General features: G+C 37.5%; 2 protein-coding genes across 4 annotated transcripts in view; both read left to right on the top strand.

The window, feature by feature from the left end:
• Positions 1 to 4,740: 4,740 nt before the first annotated feature.
• On the top strand, positions 4,741 to 10,827 carry LOC118747029. The gene is made up of 2 exons (XM_036481024.1): positions 4,741 to 4,975; positions 8,357 to 10,827. Exons 1-2 carry the CDS (start codon positions 4,844 to 4,846, stop codon positions 10,739 to 10,741), a joined length of 2,517 nt encoding a protein of 838 aa, XP_036336917.1. The 5' UTR covers positions 4,741 to 4,843; the 3' UTR covers positions 10,742 to 10,827.
• Positions 10,828 to 14,820: 3,993 nt separating this feature from the next.
• LOC118746614 (cadherin-23) overlaps positions 14,821 to 21,855 on the top strand; it is a 43,824-nt gene continuing 36,789 nt past the window's right edge. For all 3 annotated transcript variants that reach the window (XM_036480461.1, XM_036480463.1, XM_036480462.1), the window contains exon 1: positions 14,821 to 14,986. The gene's annotated coding sequence lies outside the window, so the exon portion shown is untranslated. The remainder of the gene's footprint in view (positions 14,987 to 21,855) is intronic.

Genomic DNA, 21,855 nt, shown 5'->3' with positions numbered 1-21,855 from the left:
AAACTGGAAAGCTTTCCCCTATTTGTTATTAGAAACCAGCAACTTGCCGAAACATTACTGACGAATCAATACAAACAAGAAAAATTTACGAAAAAACATGTCTTTTTATTTTACATTGGGGAATTTAAGAGAAAAACAATTACATAAGTATTTATGTCAAATGAAACCAATTTCATAGGTTTGGTACTAGATATAGGTCTTTTGGGGGGACGAAATATTGAAGGATAGATAGCAAGAAAGAGATGACCCGAAGTTTTAAGTTAGCCCGCGAGCTTTAGTCTGATTAGAGCAGAACAAGGACAGGAGAATTGTGGAGGAAGACAAGAGTAGAAATGTTTAAGGTTAGAGCGACTATAACCGTCTGTTGGTCCTTACGAAAATATGCTCCTAAAATAAGATTTCCTCATAGTATCTATCGCAGATACCGCTTGGAAGGCAGCAAGCGAACTGTATTTCACATTCTAAGCGAAAGATAAGCTTTGTCTTGTTTAGGACATACGGCCTTAGGGAATTATATAAGGAAGCATCTAATTGATCTGTCTAATGGCATAATATACAAAAATTTGTAATTGGCAACCCTTGTACAACAACCAACCATAAACAAATACCGTCGAATCAGGCTGATTGGAACTTGTCTTGTTCACAAGGAAAAAAAACTCCGCTTACCAAAGCTGGACGGGACTATTCTGAACCTTTCCTCCGAGGCGAAGTACTTAGATATTATCATTGACGCCAATTTTACGCGGAAACGCACACAAGTATTCGTAACAGGTGGAGTCGCAAAAAGGGCCCTTAGACCGAACGAATCAAAATTGTGGAAGAACCCCAACTACGGGCACGCAGCGGCCTTGAAGGTAATTGATAGTGGACGGCGTAACGGCATAAAGGCCGAATTAGATGTCGAAACTGATTACCTCACGTCATCCTGGTAGTTTAGTTATAAGATTCCCACACACTTTCCAACCCGGGAAGATTGGCAAGGTGGCCTCCTGTTGGTAATGATGGTATTTCCTTCTACAACGATGGCGCAAAGATGGAAAAAGGAGTCGGCTCGGGTCTGTCCTCCAAGGACCTTGAAATAAGGCAATCATATTGTCTGCCTGATAACTGCAGTGTCTTTCAGGCGGAGATATTTTGCATAGAGAGTTCGGCTTGTCTCATATGGGATAATAAGTATGTACATATCTGTCAGGGAACGTCACTTTATTCGTTGACAGCGAGGCAGAATTGAAAACATTAGCAATTTGGAAATGTCGTGCAACGCTGGCTTCGCTGAGGCACATCACAACCTCTCTCTGCTGGGGTCCTAGATATATCAATATAGAAGGGAATGAAATAGACGATAAGGGGGCTAAACAAGGCTCGGAAATGCAAATTAGCGCAGCGGATAACTCCCTACGGCCACCGATTTCTTTTATGCGAAGGGGGATTAAAGAACTTCGGTTAGAAGGATGTGCCTCCTCCTGGAACTCACAGAGAGCATTCACAATGGGAAAATCTGCAAATGGTCCTGCGCCTTTTATTCCATAAGAAATTCAAGTTTTGAGCATACTTTATAGAGAAGAAAATTAACAATGCCGTCAACCAAAAAAAGTTACGTAAATTGCGAGTACATTGCAGCCACTTTAAACTTAAACTTTATCCTACTAAATTTTAATGAGTTATTATTTTCGATCAAAAAATAAAATCAAATTAAAAAATTATCAACAATTTTGATGAGAAAAAGAAATAAGACCTAAAAAAAAAAATATTAAAAAATAAAAAACATTAAATAAATTAGCCAAGTGGTCCTAGGTGCATACTTCCATTCCGTAAGAAACAGATTCGATCAATGATCTGGCCAAAATCCAAAAATTATTTGGATTTGGTTTTTAGTAGCGATTGCCCTACGAGGGAGGCAATAGCAATCCTGCTAATGTACTTCTTTCATGAAAACCATTTCAGCGTATCCATATTCAAATTCTCGAAAGATTCAGTGACGATCTAATATTGATTGATATCTGAATATCTTCAATTAGGATTTCCGCTTCCCCTTATTAATTTTTGTACAATGGCCCGTTAGCTTTTATGAAAAACAGGTAATGTTTGCAGGCTTGCCTTCACATTTTTTAAAATAGCAATTGCAGTCATCGAACCATTGGTTTACGCCCTCTACAACAATCAAATACCTAACTAAATTTCAGTGCTTTCAAATAAACACATTTAAATTTAGTTCCGGCAAATATTAAAATATTTGATGATCGCAAATAATTTCCGGTGAATGTTTTTTTGGAATTTCACGAGCACATAGTTACTATTATTTCAAGTGAAACTTACTTGTGTGCTTGCAATACATATTTTCATGTATAAATCGATACAACCACTTAACTCATTTTTTTAAATTAGTTATAACTGTGCAGGTTTTACATACATACAAAGTTTAAACATTATTTTACTAAAACTTAAGTGAGAAAAACAGTAATAAGTACACATACTAATTTGTTTTACGAAAGAAGATACCGTAGGTGTTTGTGTGCATTTCTGTCGATTTTGGTGCTGTAAAAGATACTTGGCGTTTTAAGTATATGTATGTAAACGCATTAGGGTGTGCTTTATATTCTATGTATTAAAGTTTATGAAGTATATTTTTACATACAAATGTGTTTCTATGCCCAGGCCCAGACCTGGGTAGGGGCGCATAGGGCCGGGGGCCACTGGCCAGCAATGAAATTAGGAATTATTCAAGTTTATAGGAAAAATGAAAAATTTACCGTTCACCTTTTATAGCTTTTGACATGAAGAATTCGGTGAAAATAGTCCTCGTTTTGAAAAGAAAATTACTTTGATCCCTTAAACAACCCTAAAGAATTGAGAGTTTAAATTCTTTTTTACCAGAAGACAGTCTGATATAAAATTTTTTTATAAGCTTTAATCTTATATATTTTCGCAGTTCTTTCGGGTTAAAAAAGGAAAAAACTATAAAAGATTGCTTCTGGAACTTGTATTTCAATGTCAAGGTAAGCTTTAATCAATGCGGTCTTCCGTTACAACAACACCCCCCCAATTGTTGAAAGTAATTTTAGTGTTCCAAAGTAAATTGTTTATCCATCGGAACTATCTTTCCAGAATTTTCCATCTCAAAAGCCTTAAAAAAATTAATGTTTATTTCGCTATATTCTCTCGTTATGGGGATATTATATTTTGTCACAAAAAAGTCAATTTTCTACACTGTGCGCTACCAAAGGCTTTTCCTTGGATATGAGGGAACATTTTCCTTAGGCCGAGGCCACGCAATGAGCGGTAAAGTGGCGAGCGGCTGAGCGGTGAGTGGCTTAAAATTAAAACATTTGATATACTATTGAAGTGGCCACGAAATTAGCGGCCTGTAAGCGGCATTTCTGAATGATTGGTCGTCGACACTCAGGAATAAAAGCGGCTCATTGCGTGGCCTCGCTCTTAATCTAGGAGTGTTAGGAAAGACCTCAATCCAGGCACCGTAACGGTTATTATTTCAATAATAAAAATCATAATTTATCATTAACATTGAATATCTATTTTCCGATCAAATTAGACCGTTATTTTACGATTTTTATTTTTTCAATTAGGAATAATCCTTATTTTTGGATTTTTATTTTTTAGGTAAATTTTTAATCGTTGTTTTCAGATTTCATTTTTTAGATCATAAAAGATTCAAATCGGTCATAAAATCTCAGTATCTATTATAATAATTAAAAAAAATAAAAATTTCAAAATAAAGATTACAAATTTACTGAAAAAATAAATTTAACGATTGTTCTTGATCGAAAAAAAAATATTTGGCAATGAACTAAAAATATAGATATTTAACGGTTATGTTGCGCCTCTGCTTAGTTCCCTAATAAAGCATAACGATATACAGCAAATGTGGACAAATATATAGGAGAAAATTTTTTGGCGAGGCATTCTAACTTTGCTATACATAAATGTATGTCACATAGTATGTACGCAAACATTAATGTTTAGATATACATATGTGTGCGTACATACATAAATATGTGCAAACACTTTCAGTTCCTTGGGTGTAAAATTTTCACTGTTTAGTGTAAGTAAATGGCTGTATTTAGTTCAAGCGTCATTTTCATTGTCAAAAACGTGGCTGGTGCGAATGGGCCTTGCTGCAATTTTACGGTTTCTAATTTTGATTTCAAGTATACCACAAGAAATAAATAAATAAATGCGATCCTCTGCAATGCAACATGCAAGCAACTGCTTAGCTTTTCTTTTTTCTTGTTGTATGTAATTGAGTAGTCACTTGTACGAATAATTATTGCATTTTTTTTGTTTGAGATTAATCATGAAATCATGTTATGGATCTAAGTATTTATGAACTTAATACATACATACATACTTACGTATGTACATACATATGTGCATGTAGATATTTTTGTATTCATGAACAAATGTGGACGTACTTAGCTACTTCGCAACAACACCTACTAAATACAATTTCTTTAGCTGCTATTACTCTAAGCGCTCTTTGATTATGCACAAACTTACAAAAGCAAATATATGTATGTACAAACATCTATTACATACCTAGTTGCTTATGCATTTATGTCGAATGGATGCGTGTAGCCAAGCATCAAAACGCGAGCTTTACTCGATATTTAGTGGAACTTTCCTTTTAATCGCCATTGCGCCACAGTCTTTACACTTTTTCGGTGCTATTTTCCACACAGTTGTGTTTTGTGTGCGCAATGTATCAGAAGTCGTGCAATTTTGGCTGTGAATTACAATCCGGTTGAGTCGTTAATTGTAGCAACTATTTACTGGCAAACTTACAGTGGAGTTATAGTGCGGTTGCCGTTAAAAGGATATTGAGAAAATGTTTTTCAAGGATCTCATACCTTATGCAAAATTGGATACATTCAAAGAGGAATTGCTGAAGCAACGTAATTTTGTGAACGTCGGCGTTTTCACGTGGATCGTCGGAATGTTACTCATGTGTATTATATTTGTAAGTTTATGTTGAGAATGTTTAGCGATTGTGAAAATTTTGAAGATAAAGTTCTTAAGCAGCAATTGGCCTTCGATTTGAGATTGGAGACTTTTAATTAGCTTAATAAATTTACTGTTGGAAAGCATTAACATTGTGAGTAGACAAATATCAAATAGGCTGAAAGTAATCAATGTTTAGCTAAGATACGACAAAATTTTGATTAATAGAAAGGCGCATAAATGTTCGTTGAAATCCCTGTGCTACACATTTTTTCACTGATAACAGACCAATGAGTTATTTATCTTGGGATTTCGGATAAGTACTTACTTCTCTTGACATTTATGCACTTTAAATGAAGCTTAAGCTATTTAAGAAATTAGGCATATTGGAGGGTGCCATGTTGCTAATTTTGTATGGAGCAGAAAATTGTTCTGCAAGGTATATCTGCGATTCATCATACGTGAGCAGTCACATAGAATATGCTAGAGTCTGTTTCTACAGAAACCCCATTTTATTCAAATTGCGCTTTAACTTGCAGTGTCCTCTCAGGTAGCCTGTCCTCTCTGGAGGTCCCAAGACCCTCCAAGCTAAGTACATGGAATCCCTCGGAGTTCCTGCTTGAAGGAGTTATGAATTTCTTTGATTGTCCACTAGTGACTTCTGACTTCCACTAGTGGGCAGCAATATAAGATTTTTCCCCAGCTCCTGAGTAGCTCTGCAGTTTATCCTTTAGATGTATCGCAGAAATTCAAGCGTATTTGGGCTCCACGTTTAGCGAGATAGTCAGCCCTTTCGTTGCCTTCAAACCCTTCATGCCCAGGGACGTACCACAGCGTTACTCTATTATGGGCCCCCTTTTCAGTCCTTTTCAGGAATTCTGGCTATGTAGGCTTGTCAAAGGACAAGCACGGTTCGTAGAAAAGGAAAATATGAGCATTACTTAAGTACCCGTAGGTGCACTTTAAAACCCACAACTTGCAATTTACATTGCAATTCTGGCGCTAGATAGTAAAAGGTCAAATGGAGTAGAGATGGCAAAACAATTCGAAAGAAGAAATTTGAAATTTTTGAAATTATGCGCTAAAAATCTACACAGAGCTTTTATTAGCATTTCAGCAAAAACTGAAGCAAATCTTTGTTATAATTTGTTAAAAAAAAAACCTGAAGTAAAATCGCCCTTGCCCATATGATTATCATGTGCTAAGAAATAGTTTTTCGCATTTTCTGACAAACGTATTATTTTGAGTTGTGACTCTTATGAAGACGGTGTGCGATATATGACGCAAGTCAGGTATTTCGGGCTGACCATTGGGGAGCGCATGAGCTTCGCTCCCCACCTAGTGTGCCTTAAGGAGCGCCTTGTTAGTGTTGTGGGGAAGGTACGTCGCATCCTGAGATGTGACTGGGGCCTCGGCGGCTCCGGTGTGTCGCACTGTTTCTACGGATGTGCTTCAGGGGTTTATGGGAGTACCTCCTCTTGACCTGGTGGTTATAGCGCGAGCTGTGACCTTCAGGATGAGAAGAGGCATGAACATGTTGCCATTGACTGGGTGGACGGCGACTTGGAGAGGGGCTATCTGGAATGTAATTGGTTGTTGGATGACAGAATGCGTGGTATGTGGCAATGTGTGTGTACCGTCTCAACGGTAGTCCCAATGTCGCGCACGTGCTTTGTGAATGCGCAAGATACCCGGACGGGAGGAATCTTGACAGCATGGCGGAAAAATCAACGAATGGACCGTACGACTTCGGTCGTGACGAACTTGAAGAATTTCGCACGGGAAGTTTTTAGAAGGCGAAGACGAGTCGAGAGGGAAGGTGGTGGTGGTGATGGCCTCCAGTTCAGAGTAGTATGGTAACTCAACTGGTAGTGGCTTCGGCCACGAGGTCTGACCGGAGACTTAATTCTGGTACCACGGGGAGCAGTTGCCCTTGGAGCTTGCTCGTGCGGCTTGTCCCTACGGGGAGTATCGTGGTAGCTGCGGTTTAAAGCTAAATGCGGGGAGAGTCATGCTGGCTCGATGTGGAGTTGCATTGCAGCCGGGTGCCGGACCCATAGCACGGCAGAGGTTTAGATAGGCCTCGAACCCTACCAAGGTGGTTAGTGAGACCATTCCGTACTGCTTCATTTCGGGACGCTGATCTTCGCATTGAATTGATCCGTTGAGCTTTAGGGGCTCCGTGGAGCTTGGACTGCAATATTTCGGGAGGTACCCACGTTAAACCTAAACCATGGTTTATATTTTATTGCTTTAAAAGGGAAAATATATTTAATTTCTAATTTTAAAAGAAAAAAAATATGTATATTTGTTTTATTTCATTTAATTTTTAGGATCTTATTTCAAAGATTTTAATTTTATGTTTTTGTGGTTTTTTAATCGATTTTTGTTTTTAATTTTTAGTTTTTGTTTTAAAATAACTTTTTTATTTTATTTAATTTTTTGTTACTATTTCTTCTTTGATACATTTTTTTCTAATTTAATTTTTAGATTTTATTGTTTTAAAAAGAAAAAAATATATAATTTTTAGTTTCATAGAATTTTTAAAAATAGTTTTATTTATTTTTGCTTTATTTTCATTTTACATTTATTTATTTTTTTAATTAAAGTTTCCGTTATTTATTAGTTTTTATTCTTTCAATTTATTTTTTAAAAAACTTATTGCTAAAAGCTGAATAGCATAATGCTAAGACCTTGTCGTTGGCAACCTATTTCTCGCCCGACATCCGCAAAGAAAATGCTCTACTCTTTCCTGCGTTTCAAGTGAGTTACAACTGCAGTCCGAATGCCCAAGACTCAAGTTTTATACATTAAGGAGGACACACACTTTTTTAGATCATCTTAATACAACTTAAATACATAAGAACATCTGAAATATTCAACTGACTCGCTTCATTGCGGGCTAGCTTTTCAACTATTTCGTTCTGTGAAAAAATTCAATACACATTCTTGGGCTTGAGCTCACTTATTCAGTGCAAAAATTTAATCTAATTTTTTATGCCCGAAGCTTGATATCTCTTGATGTTACTCTATTGGAAAATTACTCTATTGGAAGGTCATTTGGGATTGCTATCTTTGCCCGATTTCTAAATGCTTTGAAGGCATATAAATATTTTTCTTGTCGCTGAAGGCTACAGCTTTTCGTAGTAACTTAGATACCTTTCATTACGGGCGCGTTGAACTCTTCTCAGATAGTCAGGCCGCATTGTGACTCTTAAATGTTTTGGGTCTAAATTGAGAAGTAGAACTCTGTTTAAAGGAGTCTGTAGCCAACCCTCACTAGATATATGCATTTTTGGTATCTTTTTTATTGATCCAGCCTCGGCCAGATTAAAATTTTCGAATTAAAATTTACTAAAAAAATTTTCTGTTCGATATTCTTATTTTCTGCCGTTCGCAGATGTCACTGATGATAGTGAAGGTCGCATCCACAGCGGAATATTATCAAAATCAATCAGCAGCATTGCGAACCCGCAATATACAGAGCTATATGCCCACAAGCGCAGACACCACACTGCCCACTGTTGTGCAGATTGATGGCCAAGAGGTGCAGCTGCGCACAGAGTTGCCAACAACACATGCCGTACAGCCGCGTACGCGGCCACTCAGAACACCAAATCACATCAAAATCGACGGCTTAGAGGAGATGCGTGCACAAGCGCACTTGCAACAACAACAACAATTGCAACAATACCACCAGCAACAACAGCAGCAACAGCACCAGCAACAAACCAATCAACAACAGCAACAACCACAACAACACTACGAGCCAGAGGAAAAGTTGCACGCTAGCGAACGCGCTGAAACTGCATATTTACTAGAGCGTGCCGATGTTGGCGGCGTTGGTGGCGTTGGTGGTGAGACTGCTGGCAGCAGCAGTTCGGTGTATGAGCAACCCATTTATGGAACATGGCGCACGAAAGCGAGACGACCTCAACCGCCACCGTTCGTTGGTGCCGGCGGCATCGGCGTTGGTCCGTTCAGCATGGCTGAAGGAAAGTCCAGCGCCATTGACAACGGTGATTATCAGCCAGCCGCAAGTATCGCCGAAACACGCCAGCGACAATCGTTGCATCTGTACGAACAGCTGCCACGACGCTCGTCCACAATGACGCCAGTGCGAAGTGAACTGCGTGATCAGATACCACGCCCACCGCGTCTCACATCACGCCAGCCATCGATGATGCTGCACAGGCGGCAGTATATGGATATACCGCTCAACTCGACATATAAAAATGAAGAGAAACCGAAACCGTTTCACTTTCCGCACGAAGGTCCGCTGCCGCAGGAATTCAAAAAGACACAGGGTGCCGAAGAGGAGCGCGGTGATGTGCATAATATACAAGACATACTCCATCAGCTGCAATTGGGTGGTGGTCCAAGTAAAGTGCCCCCAATGGTTATGATGCCCACGGGACTGCATATCGCGGGCACTTTCAAGAATCTCAAATCCAGCGGCATCGCGAACTTCTTTCGTGGCAAACGCAACAAAAAGCAAATGCAATTCACCATACCCATGCCAATGCCAATGAATATGCAAATGTTGAAACCTTTCCCGGCGCCTATGGTGGGTATGATGCCACATGCGGCGGCCTATCAACAGCGCATTGCTATGGATCAGATATATCCGTTTAAACCACGATCGCCGAATGACGTAAATCTGCTGGCATTGCAGCAGCAATTGCAAGGGAATCGCTCGAAAAACAAGAAGAAGAACAAGCAGAAACAGTTGAACCCCAACGCCAATCTAATGCTACAACAATTCAGCAATCAGCGACCATTCGCCACAGAACCCTACATGGCGAGCTATCAGCCAATGTTGGATATCGGTGAGGCGCAGAAAGGGAAAATGACACGCGTGCCTTTCAAAGTCAATCTAGACATCTATCCAGTGATACCGCCTGCAAAAGATTTCAAGCCAGCTGCCTTCACTTATGATGAAGTCAAGCTTGCCCCGTCTACACGCAGACCTCATTTAGTACGCAATCCCTTTCTCGACTACTACCACATGCCAGTGATTCCGTCCACCGCCGCCTATGGCTTCCATAATGCATACGATCAACCGGCTTTCATGCCTTTCCGCTTTCCTTCGTCATCCGCGCAGCCCCAACTACAACCGCATATGCCGCAGTCGAGTAATATGCAATTGACCTACCCCGACCATGTGTCGAAATCTCAATTTCAAACACCTTTTATGCCACTCGATATGTCCCACATGAGTAGCGCCTCGAGTGCCAGCGCTAGCGGTCCCGGTGCCGGTGCCGGTGCCGCCGCCAAAGCCAATCAAAATCAAATTTTGGTACACTTAAATGTTTTCCCAAAACAAAAACAACAGGCCCTCGCGGTGCCGACATCGAATAATCCCTTCTATAATGCGGGTCAAAATATAAATCGTCACATTATCATGGAGGAACGCGAGTCGCTGTCGCCCATTGAGCCGCGTCATCAAGCACGCAACTCCAATTCTAATTCCAATTCGACTAATTCGCCAGAACAACCAGTTTCGCGTAGCGACAGCTCAGATCCGGAAGGTCTGGTCGATTTCGAACATCCTATAGTGGCTGCGGAAGTTACAGATCAGCCACATGCGGCTGCTTTGGTAAGCAATAAATTGGATGGGGCGGAGAACTGTACGCATTACGAACGCTTTGAGGGACGCAGTCGATTTCAGCGATACAACGAGTCAGCGGATGTTGATCAAATGGCATCGGAGGCCCAGGCAGCTTCGCTTTTTCGTTTCCCAGTGGAGGACCTAATCAAATTTCAAGTAGACGATGCGTTGTAGGTGGGAAAGAGAAAGGTAGACGTTCAAGGCGCTGAATTTTGGTGCTAAATATTCATATTACTAATGAAGGTGCTTGTAAGTATATTTAAATATACTTCTTTGAGATCTACAAATAATTATATAATTTTTGTGTTTATAAATAAATCTATGATTTTGGTTCATATATACTCGTATTTTGCTTGTTAAGTTATTAAGTGAAATTGTTTTTGTTAAAGTTTATATTATTTTATTTAATGCAGCAATATTTATTAGACGTGTTAATAAATGGAAATAAATAGTTAAGTTTAAATAAATTAAGACTTGTGTGTTTTTGAAGTGAAACTTCTTTAGCGGCGGTTGGTTGGTTGGGAGTAAATTGGCAAAGTCAACGGAAATTGCACACGGAAATGGTGCAACGGAAATGATGCAAAAGAAATGGTGCAACGGAAATGGTTGGGGCTGAGACAAGTGCTTCTTGAGTGAGTATGTACGTGAGTACGTACATGGATAGAGAAAAGGATAAAGGTGAAAGTAACAATAAAAACAAATATGCGTAAAGATATAGGAAAAAATAAGGACCTATGTAAATTTAAGCATTTTACTTATGTAAGGGCAAAGGTGAAGGGAAATATGTAGATGAAGAAAATGAGAAAGTAAAGATAAAGAGGAGGATGAGGATACCGATAAAAGTAAAGATGAAGATAAGGGAAGAAAGACTAAAAGAACTATTTTGGGATTTTAGAGATTTTCGGGACTTATAGATATAATAATCGATATTTTGTCGGTTTTGTGATCGATTATGTTATCGATTAATTATAGAAATTTTTGTCGATATTGTTATCAATCTTGCTATCGATATTTTCGGAATTTATCGATAAAATAATCGATATTTCTATCAGTTTTATATCGGTATTTTTATAGATTTTTTTATCGATATTGTTACCAATTTTTCTATCGCTATTTTCGGAACCTATCGATATAATAATCGATATTTTTATCCATTTTGTTATCGACATTTTTATCGATTTTGTTATCAATGTTTATCGATTTGGTTACCGTTATTTATCGATATTTATTGACTTTGTTATGGCTGTTTTTATCGATTTGACTAACGATATGTTTATCGATTTTGTTATCGATATTTATCGATTTTGTTGTCGATATTTATCGATTTTTTATACATTTATCGATTTTGTTATCGATTTTTTATCGATTTTGTTATCGATATTTATGGATTCTGCTATCGATATTTATCGATTTTGTTATGTACATTTTTAACGATTTTGTATGGATATTTTTATCGATAGTTTTATAGAGTTTCTAATAAATTTTGCTACCAATATTATTATCGATTTTCTATCGACATTTTTATCGAATTTTTCATCGAATTTGTTATTGATAAATGAAGATAAAGGAAACAGAATAACATAAATGTAATTAGAACGAAGAGGGTAGAGGTAGGGATCTAGATAGAAAAAAAATACAAAAAATATAACCTTAAGCAAATGCAGATGTATGTATGTATTTACATACATATGTATGTTTATTGGTTATGAGACAAAATAGATATGTATGTAACGTATGTTTCACTTCTTCAGTGTAGCCCAGGCGCACTTACTTTTTTGTTTTTTAAATGTGTTATATGTACTTACTCTGATATTCATTTACTTGCCCTACACTACCTATGGCTGCACTGACTGTAGTAGAGACGACAGTATGTTCTGCCTAAATGTAGGCTTTTGATTTAGATTAAAATCTTTTAAAGAGCTCAACAAGGAAAATGATGTGAGAGATATAGCAAAACGAACGAAAGTGCGTGTTTTCCGCTGATTTACTTCACATGCTCATTCTAAACAATATTTTAACTGGTTTGTAGAAAGAAAACAAAAAATGTAGGATGAGCAGAAATACTGGTCTCAATGTATGGTGAAGAGTACATTTCCAAATACCACTAGCAATCGAATTGGTGGTTGGGCAGCACAGACTCTTTAAATAAGAAAAGCTGTGAAAGTGTAAGTCAAAAGGATGTTGAACATGACATATCGACGGTACTTTGGCAAAACCTTGTATTTCAGAAATCATCACTACTTCTTATCTCGTAAAATTTGTTCAAAATAGTCCTTAAGTTACCACTATTCATTATATATTTTTCTTAATAAACTAAAAATTACTTAACTTTTAATACTCAGTAAAAAAGTTATTAAAAATTATTTTCAGTTATTAATAGAGAGTTTTTGTTGTTAGAGAGTATTGTTTTAGAGCATTTTGAGATACGAGGTTTTGCCAAAGTACCGTCGATATGCATGTTACCAAAATGTAAAAATAATAATATTTAACTGTGAAATTGGGGTGATATGAAACTTTGCAAATAGACGTGACCTCGCACACATGTCTAACCGGTTTATCATGCATTACTAAACTTGCTATTATTCTAGAATATACTGGCATTAAAAATCGGGTATGCTGGCCCACTAATTGTGGAACAAAATGAGACGAATAAAAAAAGGCATGAATTCGGTGTGGTGATTATGAAAGACGAAGACCTCCAGAATATTAGACGACCTGCGGTTTTGACCCGAAACGTCACAAATCCTTTTTACAGTGTTTGGAAATTTTTCTTTTTGGGCTTCAAGTTGATCTTAATTATTTGAAAAAATCCTCTATAAAGATCTGTAATAATATTTAGCGGTGCATATTTTTGTAGAATATTTTAACCCGTGTGGGTAGTTTTGATACTTGCTTGGGTCAAATATGTATTCCGTCACTTTTTAGCGGTGGCCATATCGGATTTACTGATATTGTATATGCACAATTATATTGTCGTCAGAACTATAGGGGCGTACCAAATTTCAGATCAATAGGTTAACCTGATGGAGAAAAATTTTCGTTACTACTAAATTTGACTCACATAAGGGTCAAAGCGACCCACTCGGCTGAGAAATAGTGGACAAAAATATGCCTATTAAATTTTACTATAGCTTCTTAAAGACAAAATTAACGGTAAATGTACTTTTATACGAGATTTTTTCAAATACTTAAGATCAACTTGAAACCAAATTAGGAAAACTTTTATACACTAAAGAAAAAAATTGTTACGTTTAAATAGGCGCAAAACGGGAGGTGGTCCAATATTTTAGAGCTATTCTGTTTTCATATTTGCCGTACCCCATTCTTTTAATTTGTTTGGCTGTCGCACAGTGTAATTTTTGAAACGTTCTTAGCCTTGCTTAGATAAGCTTAGCTTACAATCGTCGTAGTCAAGCTGAATTAACGGTAGGCTCAGCAGACATGCTGTTTCGATCAAAAGTGCCTGAATGTACAATGTACATATATCGTCGAGTTCAGTGATTAACGTACTAGGTACTGAATCACGAACTTCAGTTCACAGAGATTCCTTCTGAAGTGCCTAGGAGGAGACTTCGTTTCTAGCACGTGCCTCTTCGCGTACTCGCGTCGATCGCAGCTGATCAGAAACTGTTGCCCAGTATTGTGCAGTATTTCCTTACTTATAGCATCTCAGCTTCGCTATTGAGATGGCAGCTGGCATGTGTGGTGTGCAGTGGCATAATTTTTGCTTCTTCCACTGTGTCCTACTAGTTCTCGGTGACCATTTCGAACCAGCCGGGAACATGATGGAAAGTGCAAATTATGTTTCTCAACAATTTTGCCAAAGAATATCTTTTCAGGTTCTTGTGCACCAAAGCGCACCCAGCGACCGTTTTTGGTCAAATAAAGTACCAATTCAGATTTCTCGAATCCCAAAACCCACAGAGCGGACTTTCTAATGAAAACAATTTGCCTTCTTTACTTGTCTTCTATATGTAATTAATGTATTTTTTTTTTTAATTTTTGGTCTGTTTAAGTTTTGCAACTTCATAACATTTTGCAGTAGAAATTTTTTAAATCACTGCGCCTAAAATTCAACTTAACGCCAAACTCTTTTGACAAAAACAAAACAAGCAACACTTGAGCACATTTAAACCAGTATTTTAGCTGCTTTCAAGACACGCTTTATACAGGTGAAACTCACCACACTGAAGAGCACCTTGGAAGCGGCGCAACAGTCAAATCGCCAAGTCTAGCATTAAGACCAGCTGCAGTGACGGAGCAACCAACATTTGTTGAGAATGAGTCGTGGCGTGCGGACGTGCCTTACGTGAACGTTGGCTGGTCGAATGGCAAACAAAAAACAACAAAAACAAAAGTAGTTTAGACAAGAAAAAAATTTGAAGATACGAGTATTGTGAAGTGTGTTTGTAGAAGCAGGTAAAAATCTTGAATTGATGTAAACAAAATCAAACAAAAATGCGACACCAAAACGGCGGTCAAGCCAAATCAAGTTTTTGCAGAAAATGAGAAAATAAAAAGCGTGAAATTAAAATTCTTAAATCAATGCGTATTGAAACGTAATTTTAATAAACTTTGTTTTTGTGATAAAAATTAAAAAATTAAAAAAAAATCGCTGGCGACTAAACTTTAAGGCGAGTACAATAGCGGAAAATTAAAAAAAAATAAAAAAATAGCATAACTGCCAGCAGCTCATTGATGTCAAATATTGACGAAAAAATCAGAATGTTCGAAATACGTGTGTGGTGATTTGGTGACGCATGCGCAAACGATTTTTTGCTATAAACTGCCAGAAAAGAATTTAAATGCAAACTAAATAAGGCATAATAATACTCATGAATAATAAATAAATTTTAGACAAAATTGTGCTAACAAAAACAAGTAGCTGATATAAAATTGCTTAAAAGCTAACAAACTGAATATATATTTTGAAAACGTATTAAGCATAATAGAATGCGATGAAAATTAAAACCAGTTGCTTGATATTTTATCTAAGTAGCGAAATTAAAAACACAAATAAAAACTTCGCGCCAAATCCCAAAATAAATATTATATATAAAACTTTTCATAATAACCTAAATACACGAATGCTTTAATTTTCCACCATTCCTAAATGAAATTAAAATATTTTGTACACTCATGAAGTTGTGCGAAATTTTTAAGCTAACCTGAAATTTCATTTCACATCTTCATAGATACACAAGCTTATATACCAGCGTGTGTATATCCGCAATTCGCTTCGCCGATGTAGAAATTCTGCTGTAGAGGCCCAAAATTTTTTTTATGTACATTGCAAAACTTGTTTGTGCTTTATTCATTCTCATTCTTATGGTTGGCCGCGACAGTGAAAGATGAAGAAGCTGGCTTTGAGGTGCTGTAGATGCTTTCTTTTTGCTGCCAGTCCGCCAGTCAGCCAGCCAGCCAGCTAGTTAGCCAATGTTGGGGTTTGACCGCGATTTTACCGTAAATTTGTTGTTTTTTTTTCTCCTCAGTTTTGCTTCATTTTCTGCTGCTAGCTCTTCACCCAAAAGCCAGCAAAAAGTGAGGCTGTTTTCTCTGCACGTTTTGCGCATTGCGATGGCAATTATGCGCTTCTGAGCTATTGTATCTGGAAGCGCAACGTATGTACGTCACATATGGCGTACGAATGAGTGGAGTATAGAACTTTTTTTTTCCATGTACATAGAAATAATTTCGATTACCGCTAAGGTCAGAAGACACAAATAAGAATAAGGAAAAGCCATAAATGGATGATGATTATGGGGAATATTTGGATATTAGATAATACCAGGAGATTTGATACGAGTAGTAAGCGGTCAGCTAATTTTAAGATACCTTATATTAGAAAAAAAATATCCCAAACCTTTGATTCCAAACAACGTAGTTTTGTGCTTTAAACATAAGGCTTGTTCTTCCAAGGCCACGACATTATCAATTCGACTTTAAAATAGGTACTTTTTCTCAGTGTACTTTACTTCTTCATCATCAGTAAATGCTTTTCCGGCAGTATTTTCTCGTAAAATTTACAACTATTGCTTTACAACTCAATAATCTCCCGGTCGTTTATGAAACTTTGAACTCCTAACACGGGTCTGCATCTTTTCTTGCAGCCGCAAAGTCTCCCGCTTGGACTGGAGATCAAGGTACAAAAACTTGCGTAAGCACGTTGTTTCTAAGGCACCCATAGCAAGGCGGTCGAATCATAAATTAGGCTGATCCAGTTAGATCACCGAGCGAAGCTACAGGTCTGTTGGAATATCGCACTCCACACAGCAATTGGATGCTTTCTGATATCGCCTGAACGCCACCTACATATAAATGTCCTTATTTGAGTTCAACCACCACTGCAGACGGAGACCAACAGATGTTTCGAGGGACCCTCCGTAACATAATCAACTACTACTAATACACACTCGAACGCGGCATATCAAATACATCGAAGTGCGAAAAAAACGTACGCGAAATTTGTTTCAAGATTTACTTGTTGATGAGAAAATTATGTATTTGCTGTTATTTTCGCGGTGAGGGTTCGATATGTTCGGTTTGTGAAAGCACCCGACACCACTCCAACCACCGTTTCATTTTCACCCCTAAACCCACTCAGCTAACACATTTTTTAGCTCTGTCCACAACTTCGCTGTAACAGCATATTTATCGCAAAACTAGTATTTTCCATTTTTTAATCAATAGAAAGAAATCATTGCCTTCAATTGTCTAACTGTGTTGAAAAAGACAATGCTACTCTTTAATAATTGCATTTCCTGGGCAAGCATCCACGCAAACACATGACTTCTTCTTCTTATTTGGCGCTGTAATTTAAGCCTAAGCCGAGTTCAACCACCACGCCAGTTATGACTTCTTCTCCACATATTATTATATTTTTTCCCTTGCTTACTGAGGAAGTTAGTCACAACATGAATCTTAACCTATGAAGAAACATGCTTTTTTCTCCCCGATTTACTTGTTTTTTTTTGGCGATATCTCAAAAAATGGCTGACTCTGGAAATCAGTATGAGTTGTTATAAACATTTGACAAGTAAACCTCTGAAGCAGGGATTTCGTTTTGGTAATAAATAATAATGATAGATGAGGATGGGTTTCGGCTATATAATACTCTTAAAACCAAAATGAGCCTATATCTATGGCCATGGGTAACCGTAGTTGTCGTTCTTATTCCTTAATGAAGGCAAGATTTCGAAAAAAATGATTTGGTTCTTGCGATGTTCGTAATTTTGCTGTAAAAGAAAATCTGGCCATAATTTGATAAAGCTTTACGTAATATATATTTGAGTGCTCAAAGGTGGTAACAGTTCTTTTATTTCCTATAGAAAAAGAGGAAATGCAAATCATCGACACTTCATTATAAGTAATCGAATAACAGTTCAAATGCAACTACTAGCAGTTCCTCCCATCATCGAATGTGATTTTCACTTGGCAAAAAGTATTCGACATATGGAATATGACTAAAAGAAAGAGAATAAATAATACACGGTTGGTAGATTAGCCGTAGACAAGTGTTGTTGCATTTGTAGTAACAACTATTTCTTTTAGTAGAAGCACATCGCATATTCATCAAATATAGTCGTATGCATAAACATTAGGCTGATCCAAAAATACATACGGGGGTAACAAGTTTGAAATGTTAAGCTCTCACCCCCTAGGATTATTATAGGAAGTCTCTGAAGAGAAATAGAGTTTTCCGATCGAAAAATATTGATTTTCAATTTTCACAAAAACTACTTTGTGATGTGAGTACCCATCTGGTACTTACCTATCATCATTGATGTTAATTCTGACCTTGCAATTTAATAGTAAAATCTTCTGTCAAGCGTTATACAAGGTCAGCATTAATATCACCGATGACCGTTAAGTCTTAGGTGGATCTTTATATCAGAATATCAGTTTTGTGAAAAGTGCAGATAGAGGGTATTAAATATAAGTCCTCGATAGGATTTTTGTTAATAACAAAAAGATACGAGTATTCTTTTTTTCCATTTAGAAAAATCCCATGCGGTGAGAGTTTAACATTTTAACTCTTTTTGACCACACTAATATATGTATGTACATACATATCCAACTAACTAAGAGCAGTGATTTTCGAAATCATCTTTTCTCATAATAATGATCAATAGCATCGTTACTACATCGCACTTTAAAGTACTTACCTACATATATACAACTGACTAAACTCACTTAAAAAATGCTTTGCTATGTGCATACCTACATACATATCAGGGATCTTGCGAATATTTGCATTCGCATTCGTTATGCGAATGATTCGCATCATTTTACGCATTCACATTCGACATTCGCATTCGCATCAAAGGATACGAATGTTTTACAAATGTGAATGTGTACATGGGCAGAGAGACCACTCTAATATTGTTGAAATGGCTCTAATAGTTCATTTCCACCAAGTCTTAACTGCAGTTTATGCCTATTGGAACAAGGAGATTACAACTCGAAGGGGGTAATTCCTCCTACTAACTAAGTACAAGCAAACGAAAGGAGAAAAGCAAACACTAAGAAATAAACCTTGCCGCTCACCCCATGTTGAAATTCTTGGTACTTATCTGAGCTCTTAACTGCTGGTAAACCTCTGGTGGACATAGGCTATAAGACTGTCTAACCAGGGTGCGGACAATAACCGGCTTTTAGCTTCAGTTGCTAAACGGTTAAGTAGTATTTCAAGCAACATTGATGGGCCTCAACAAGTACTGCTAAAAGTCTTGTAAGCCACCTAGAAATATTTTTGGTTTCCTCCAGCGAAAGCGAAGGCTCTGATGTAGAATCTGGAGACATTAAAAAATTTGGAATTCAAGCTCAATTGCAGGCCTATCTTAAAGAATAACGAGCTCATCTCGGTGAAAATCCCCTCGATCGGTGGAAAACTATACTAAAATACGAAAAATTGACAGATCTGGGCCGCAAATGTTTGAGAGCTCCACCCGCCAGCGTTCCATGTGAGAAATTGTTCAGTGCAGCCGGCCTTATAAACGAGCCTCTAAGAAATCGCCTCATGGAAGAAAAGGCAGCAAAATTACTTTTTTTTGAAATATAATATGCCCCTTTTGAACTTTGACTACTAGATCAAAACAGATAAGCACTCGTTCAATGTTCTAATAACTTACAAAATTTTTAAGTAATAAAAACGATGACTTAAGTTGATTATAGCTTTTTTAACGTTATTCCTAACATTCGCACATTCGTATCCGCATTCGCGAATGTGAAAAATCTGACATTCGAAACATCCCTACAACATATCATCACTAGACACGAATAAAGGCGCGAGCTCAAAAGTTAACCGCGAAAAAAAGGAGCTTAAAAAACGTCAGCGAAACTAGTTGACGGCGTAGAAAGACGCGTTAAAATATTTGACGGCGAAGAAGGACCCGAAAACTTATTTTCGTACTCGACTATGTTTGCAGATGTAACAGTATGTAAATTCCCTAAAGAGTTTTTGTAGAATGATGCTGAAGTGACAGTCCAAGGACTAAATCTGTGTTTACGCGTCTTTCTTCGCCGTCGAAACACTAGCGAGGCTTTATTCGTGTGTAGTGACGATATGTATTGCGAGTATGTAGATATGAAATTCGTGGAATAAACTCCATCATCATGCTCTTGGTTAATGCCTTTAGAAATATGTATGTACATATAGGGTGATTCGATAAGACCCCAAATATTCGCAATATGGCTATTGTTCCATGCACTGTGTGGCCATTTAATGCCGCTCATAAAAAGTTTGTTACCATGTCACAATAACGATCACCGATCACCTTAACAGCGTTACCGGAATCATTTTCGAAGAAGTACGTTCAAATGACTCCGCCAGCCCCATCAGTGGGTGCACTATCTTTTATGCAAGAAGGCGCTCTGTTCAAGCTCTTTTGCGGGGAGAAATCAAAAAAACAAGCAAAGGTATGTCTTAAAAACTAATGGATAAAACCAAGTTTTGCAAGAAATAAACATGTTTACACATACACATACCTAAGCACCCAAAATGTTTGCAATGCAATAAAATCAATATATAATACATATGTACTTAGGTACAAGCTATCAAGCAAGTTTACTAGATAGCCGTTACTGGTATTCATAGATGTGCTTGGTTGGATTACCTAATTCAAGTTTTCATATGTTCCTTAATTTGAGTTGCTAGACGCATTTTGCAATACCATAGGCCCACCTTTAAATTTCTTCAACATTTTAACGAAAAGAAATACCATATGTACTTATATAAACACATTTACTTTATTAATATGCATAAAAAGTGAAAGCATGCGTATATTTCAATTGCAAAACAAAACAGCGTCGGAATAAATTAGCTGATACATAAGCATTATGAATCTGGAGATGAATAAAAATATGAACAAGCAAAAAAAAAACATATTTGCGAAATAAAATGCCGAATGAGTGACCATTAAGTTATGATTATGGTGGGCAGCATCTTAACCGCGTATAAAGCTCTTTTAAGCTCTCAGTGAATTTTATATGGACATACAGACGATATAGGATATTTCTGACCAATAATTTTGTACATCAGTCGACACCAAAAAATATTCAGCGGGAGAAGTTTATTAAAGATTACTATAGATCAGCGATGGGCTGAGAGAGCTTTTACTCTGCATGCGCCTATACAAAATGTATAGAAAGCTTAAAAGTGCTTTGTCCGCGGGCAAGGCAGTGCCCATAAGTGCTATAGATATGGACGTGCACAGCGTATAAGCTTTCTGATGTCGTTGCTGCACGTGGGGAACTGGGCCAAAGCTCTTTCTGCCTGTTACCGACACAAGGCAGTAGAGAGTAAGCAGATCTTTAACCAGTGCAAATCTGTAAAAAAGAGCACAAAAAGCTTAAAAGCTCCGCACGAGAGTAAAGCTCAGATAGCTTTAAAAAGTTCAGCAACCATGCCTACGATGTGGCTAACTGCGCTGTAGATTCGAAATGAAGTGGTATCTTGAATAGTAGAACAAACGACCTACAAAGCCTTAACAGCATTCTGGTATGTCAACAGGTCCTTTTTTAAACGTGGAACTTATTAATTAGAGGAATCCTACACCTCTTTGACAAAACCTATTATCAGTCATGAAAAATATGCTTATACAACTGAAAATAACGATCGCCGAGTGCTGTATGGTAGCTTTCATTACAACTCCTGGGACTTCTCTGCTCCAAACCCACCGCATCCTAATATATTTATTCCGGGGGAGGCCTTTAGGTGCATTTAGCTTTAATAAAAATAAATAAGCAACGTTGAGCTTCCGGAGGCTTAGTGCTGGCTTCACCCCAAA

This window comes from Rhagoletis pomonella, unplaced genomic scaffold (genome assembly GCF_013731165.1).
Source record: "Rhagoletis pomonella isolate Grant_MI unplaced genomic scaffold, Rhpom_1.0 Rhpom_scaffold_00011, whole genome shotgun sequence".
NCBI lineage: Eukaryota > Metazoa > Arthropoda > Insecta > Diptera > Tephritidae > Rhagoletis > Rhagoletis pomonella.
The sequence above is the reverse complement of the archived record's forward strand: the minus strand, read 5'-3'. Positions and strand labels throughout refer to the sequence as shown.

Excerpts from the sequence above, each read along its gene's own strand:
- LOC118747029 (XM_036481024.1), top strand. The coding sequence starts at position 4,844 with ATGTTTTTCAAGGATCTCATACCTTATGCAAAATTGGATACATTCAAA. Across the intron at positions 4,976-8,356 it reads TACTCATGTGTATTATATTT|ATGTCACTGATGATAGTGAA; the intron begins GTAAGTTTATGT and ends TGCCGTTCGCAG.